Raw genomic sequence first — 6,170 nt, forward strand, 5'->3', positions numbered from 1 at the left:
ACAATTCTCAAATTCTTGCTGCGTAAACTACGTACTCAGTTACGTATTTCCTTTGGCGTTTTTGATTGTTGTAGGCAGGCAGCTTTTGAATAGGCAAGATGGCGGCTGCGGCAGTGGTTGAGTTTCAGAGGGCTCAGTCTCTCATTAGCACGGATCGTAACGCCTCTATTGATATTCTTCATTCTATAGGTAAGTATTAACTTGAGAATCTAAACTACTCAGTACGACTTGTCTCGTTGATATATTTGTGATTAAATGTTGACATTGCAAAGGCTTATACATTGACATCTGCCGGTTTGTGTGGCGTGCTGACTCACTGTAGAATCATGGGATAACGGTGGTTAGCAAGTCAACTTGATAGGCCTTGACTTTTTAGTTGGACTGAACGGTAGTGTAGCTATGTGGCTAACTAGCTAGCTTCATATAACTCTGTCAGCGTTTTGACTATCTTTCACTATTATAGTGGTCACTTTTTGCATGGTAGTTACTGCTGACTAGCTAGCTAGATTTATTGAACTTGTGTTGCTAGTGTTAGTACTGTTCGCTATTTAGCTAGGCTAGCTGCTAGTCACTGTCAATGCCTGGCTAGCAAGCATTAGCATGACGTTGTCACAGTTAACTATGTTTTGCAAGAACAACCACCGTTGCATAATTACATTCCTTACTAGCTAGTCAGCTAAATAGCTGACGAGTTACGTTTCAATTGTTGAGACCGACCACATTATGCATTTGGTTCGGCTCACACTTGTTTAAACTAGTTACCTACACGGGTACAGTGTGTCTTTAAATTGCCTTAGTCACAGCTGTTAGCAAAGTAGCTAACTAGCCTTTTTGGTTGGTGGCTGGCAAGCTCAGGTAAACATGCGATAAAACATCAGATGATAAATACGTTATTTTTGCAAAAGTCATACTTAGAGATGCATCTACATCTATTATGTGGGTTTATTGATGATTGGGCAGTGTGACAGAAGGGCCAATGTTGTATCTTGTTTATTTGTTTTCAACAGTGAGGAGAGATGTGCAGGAGAATGACGAGGAAGCCGTCAGGGTTAAAGAACAGAGCATCCTGGAGCTGGGGAAACTCCTGGCCAAAACGGGACAGGCTGCAGGTGAGTCTCCCATGTCTGGTCAACAGGGCGTCTGCTGAAGGATCATAGCTACTTTGTGATAACTGTGTATGATGCATCTAAAGTGCTATGACGGTAGTCAACAAACTTGAGCCTTTTCCAAGGATGGAGAACTTGTTGTTGAACTTCTCACTTGACTTCTCTAGAACTGGGAGGGCTGCTGAAGTTTGTGCGGCCATTCCTGATCTCTATCAGCAAAGCCAAGGCAGCCAGGCTGGTGCGCTCTCTGCTGGACCTTTTCTTGGACATGGAGGCAGCCACGGGCCAAGAAGTGGAGCTTTGCCTGGAGTGCATTGAGTGGGCCAAGGCTGAGAAGAGGACCTTCCTCCGGCAGGCACTGGAGGTAAGGTGACCCTGGAGCCTGTGTCCGTACCCTGTCTGTCTATCAGGGTTCCAGGCTTCTTCTTCCCCTCCTCCCTCAATACCTTGGGTGTTACATAGACAGTGACACATCTCTTGTCCCCTGTCATTAGGCTCGCCTGGTCTCACTCTATTATGACACCAAAAGATTCCAGGAGGCCTTGGCACTTGGTGAGTGACAACTCTTGCTATTTCTACTGTCCACATATATGTTTTAGGGAGCTGCTAACTCCTGTCTCAAGTTGAGGGGGTGAATCACCAAATATGGTGACATGGTGTAATGATTTGATATATTCACCCCTTGCCACTGATCAAAGATACAAACTAAGCGCTACGGTTCACTTGGTTTCTCCACGTCAGCTGACAGCTTCTCCTAGTCTAAACCCCCTTGTTTCCGACCTGTCTGCAGGCTCACAGCTGCTGCAAGAGCTCAAGAAGATGGACGACAAAGCTCTGCTGGTTGAGGTGCAGCTGCTGGAGAGCAAGACGTACCATGGTCTCAGCAACCTGCCCAAGGCTCGGGCTGCCCTCACGTCTGCCAGGACCACGGCCAACGCCATCTACTGTCCTCCAAAGCTCCAGGCCGCCCTGGACATGCAGTCAGGTTAGACTCACTTCTGTCACTTTCCCATGATCCCGTGTGGAAAGAATTCATTTTTAGTAGGGAATAGCTGAAAACGATCTACTTGCAGCTTTGCTTTCTGTCTACTGTAGAACCTTTATTCAAGCAAATGAGATTTGAAGTGAATAAGTGTACTTGTGGTGTTACCAAGGGTGACAGTGACTCATTCCCTTCCCTCTTTTCCACCCTCTTCTGAACCTCCCGCTGCTTGCTCTGGAATCTGAGTTGAGCTGTGATGAAATAGTGGAGCTGACCTTTCTTCATCTCCCACCGCAGGGATCATCCATGCAGCAGAGGAGAAGGACTGGAAGACAGCCTACTCCTACTTCTTCGAGGCCTTCGAGGGCTACGACTCCATCGACAGCCCCAAAGCCATCACCGCTCTCAAATACATGCTGCTGTGCAAGATCATGCTCAACACGTAAGTCATGACGTCACTTAGGCTGTGATTTTAATGAGAGTTAGTCTGCAGCTTTGTGACTTGTGTGTGTAGACATGATGTACATTTCTTATGTGATTTTACGTGACATGTGCCCCCAGACCAGAGGATGTGCAGTCTTTGATCAGTGGGAAACTGGCTCTGCGGCACACTGGTCGACAGGTAGGACACTGTTGGCTCACTCTCGAGTTTTTGTGACAACAGGCTTAATGTTACAGCAATTCATCACTGACTGCTAAAACATTCTTAGCTCTCCAGATTGACAATCCTCCCTCCCTTTCTTTCCCCTTTGCAGACGGATGCACTTAAATGTGTTGCGCTAGCCAGCAAAAACAGATCATTAGCGGACTTAGAAAAGGTGAGACCTTTGGCCTATCATGTTTCGTGTACTAAAGGTTTTTTTTATGAGTTGACAGCTTTTTATGACAGGTCCTTTTCCATGTTCTCTCCAGGCCCTTACAGAATACAGAGCAGAGTTGAGGGATGACCCAATCATCAAAACCCACCTGGCCAAGCTCTATGACAACCTGCTGGAGCAGAACCTTATCCGTGTCATCGAGCCTTTCTCCAGAGTACAGGTAGGAAAATTACAATATTTGTAGCTCGATGAAGCTGCTTTGTGGTGTTCAGTGGATGCATGTAGTAATGGCTTTCTCCAATCTAAATCTTTTCTTCTTTTTGTTTGCAGATAGAACACATATCAGGCCTCATCAAACTGTCAAAGGTATTTATGCTTCTGTTCTGCAGTGAGTTTGCTTGATTCAATATTCAAATAACACTAAACTAATCAATGCTGTCTTTATTCATTGTTTTTTCAGGGGGATGTTGAAAGAAAATTGTCACAGATGATCCTGGATACAAAGTTTCATGGTAAATCTATAGTTCACTTCTGTTTCGAAACTGCAGATATCCTACTCTTCCATGTGTTTTGAGTGTGCTGCTGTACACAGCCGTCTCAAGTGTCTGTGTGACCTCAGGGATCCTTGACCAAGGTGAGGGGGTTCTGATCATCTTCGAGGAGCCTCCTGTCGACAAGACGTACGAAGCGGCCCTGGAAACCATTCAGAACATGAGCAAAGTGGTGGACTCTCTGTACAACAAAGCAAAGAAGTTAACATAGGTAAGTCTCACACAGGTCTCTCCAGAACATCACTCTGTTTATGATTCTTCTTCCTTTCGTTGTAGATCTATCCTGTTCTAAATGTGACGTGATGCTTATCATCTCCAGGAAAAAATGGTGACCACAGCAGCACAGTGGAGGAGGTGTGTGACCAGCGTGTGTTATATTTTAAAAGGGGACAAGGGAGAACAGCAAAATAGTTCCTCAAACTGCAACAAACGGGAGTCCCAGTTTCCCCAACGAAAGTTCCTGTCTCCCTAAACGGACAATTGCATCACTTCTTCTTTTCATTTTGTCCATTTTTCTTTTTGACGTTCATTCAGGATTCTGTATAACTGTCAGCGGCCAGAACAGGCCATCAGGGAATATTGTAAAACCACAATAAAAGATTGACAAGTAAAAGTATACATATGTTTATATCTCGTATAGAATTGATGGTGGGGTTACAAAGTCTTGAGATGACCATTGCCACCCCTGAAGGTGCAATACTGACCTCAAGGGCCCCGATCTACACTACTTACATAGGAGGACGAGGCTTTTTGGTCAAGGCTTTCCTTGTTTTTGGTTCATATCTCTCAGAAGCACACTATTAAGTTGGTTGAATCTTTGAACACCAGGATGTCCCTGCCAGGCAAACTTGGATGCAAGAGCTCCCTCTAGCTCTTGCATGCGTGATCATCATATCGCTGCCAAGTCACTCTGTTTCCTCAGTTTTAGTCATTTGGCTGTCAAATTTTACCACTGGCCTTTTTCTTTGTAACAAAAACCTAAAATTCTGTCACTCCACTTCTTTTTTTTTTTTGTCACAATAAGATCATGGAGCAGAATGGATGCCCTCATACCGCCAGTGCCCCCTTTCGGTCCTCTGCTTTGCCTCAATGTTTGGGAGCAATATATTGTAAGAGTGGAGATGTATTCATTGCCTCTGAGCTTCTATGTCTTATCCCAAGTAAGCAAATTTCCATTGTTAATTCCTAGCTCGAGTATGGTATGCTGGTAACCAAACAATTTGTATGCTCAGATTTTTGTTTTTGTTTTCATTTATAAGTCATTTTTAAAATAAATATTTTGTATTTTAAGAAGTTTGTCTGCCTCTTGGAAATATATCACAAATTTGACCTGACAAAGTTGGATGTGGTTGTGTACCAGTCTGTTGTGCTCCAGTGTTGGAATAAGTTGATCTGTGGGTTCCATGTGTTGGATAAGTGTTTTAAGATGATTGGACTGTGGTACAAAAGAATAGATTGACTTGCAGAGCCTTCAGATAAAATGTATACCACGGTGGAGGAGGAATGAGTGCCTGTAATTACTTAAAAAGGAGGGAAAGTCAAAGGGAAGAAGCTTGTGCAAATATGATCTAGAACTGCTGGATTAGCATCAACTCAATGGGACTGACTGGTTGTGAGCATTTGTTGATGGTTTTGAATACTGTATGAAGTACTGATGGAATTTTGTGTTTTAGTTTCTACTGTTGGAAAATGTTCCTGTGTGTTGGAAAACCTCATCACATAAAAGGGCATTAAATCAGAATTTCAATGACAGCTTTGGATTGTTACGTTATTTTAACAGACATTCTTAAACTTGCAATCAGCTTGTTCGTGTTATGAACCGTTATTTATTCATTGACACACAAAAGAAGACCGTTCATGGTCTTTAAGACCAAGATACTTGGTTTTATCTTTGGTTTAGGGTTGGAGAACCTAAGATTTAGATCCTTTGTTCAGATTTTGTTGCTAGTATTTCAAGTTTACTCAGATTAAGTGCCATAAACTGCACTGAACTCAAAGCAGTACATGATTTCCTCCTACTTTTACAAATGTGTTCACTTACAGAAAGCTTTAGAGCTTTAGCTTTAGACAGTGTGAAGGTTTATAAATCGTAATGTAAATGTATGTAGGACCTGTGTTACCTCACAACAAAAGGTTTCAGAGAAGATGTGAGGAGCTTGCTTGGCCCTCAGTGACATGTTCATTTTTCAGTGTTATTCTCTTGACAATAATCATGGTTAACAGCATTGTAATATAACTCATCCATGCCACTGCTTCATTGAGTTTTCCAAACCAAAAAAAGTATTGTTGCTTGTTTTGGATTTCTATACACATCAGTATCAAATGTACATACGGTTCTTGCTGATCAACAATTACCGGGTATGTCTGATGTTCAGATGAGTTCAAATAAATATTTTATGAAAAAGTGTTTGTTTTTTGTTTTCCCTCATGTGAATGACCAACTGCTGTGTTATTGGTGCATCTGATAGTATTTAATTTGGTATGGTACATTAGGAGATCCTGGGGTGCTAGCGTGGTGCTAAATCTCAAACTGGGGTTTTGAACAACCATTGCTTCAGTTAAGTGATTAAAGATCAAGGCCGTATCCATGGAGTCAACATTGGGGGGGTCGAATTTAATTTCTTATGGTAATTTCGGACAGTTTGCGTGGTTGCCTGTCGTAGCGTAGCACATATATATTTTTATATCAATATATTGGATGTGTCCCCCCCCC

General features: G+C 42.8%; 1 protein-coding gene across 1 annotated transcript; it reads left to right on the forward strand.

The window, feature by feature from the left end:
* Nucleotides 1-98: 98 nt before the first annotated feature.
* psmd11b (proteasome 26S subunit, non-ATPase 11b) lies at nucleotides 99-5,209 on the forward strand. The gene is made up of 13 exons (XM_067245060.1): nucleotides 99-189; nucleotides 1,008-1,109; nucleotides 1,274-1,470; nucleotides 1,601-1,658; nucleotides 1,897-2,091; nucleotides 2,386-2,530; nucleotides 2,650-2,710; nucleotides 2,844-2,906; nucleotides 3,001-3,126; nucleotides 3,237-3,272; nucleotides 3,367-3,418; nucleotides 3,526-3,668; nucleotides 3,777-5,209. The coding sequence occupies exons 1-12, from the start codon at nucleotides 99-101 to the stop codon at nucleotides 3,666-3,668; spliced, it is 1,269 nt and encodes a 422-aa protein (XP_067101161.1). The 3' UTR covers nucleotides 3,777-5,209.
* The last annotated feature ends 961 nt before the right edge of the window (nucleotides 5,210-6,170 follow it).

The sequence above is a fragment of the Osmerus mordax genome, chromosome 10 (genome assembly GCF_038355195.1).
Source record: "Osmerus mordax isolate fOsmMor3 chromosome 10, fOsmMor3.pri, whole genome shotgun sequence".
Taxonomy (NCBI): domain Eukaryota; kingdom Metazoa; phylum Chordata; class Actinopteri; order Osmeriformes; family Osmeridae; genus Osmerus; species Osmerus mordax.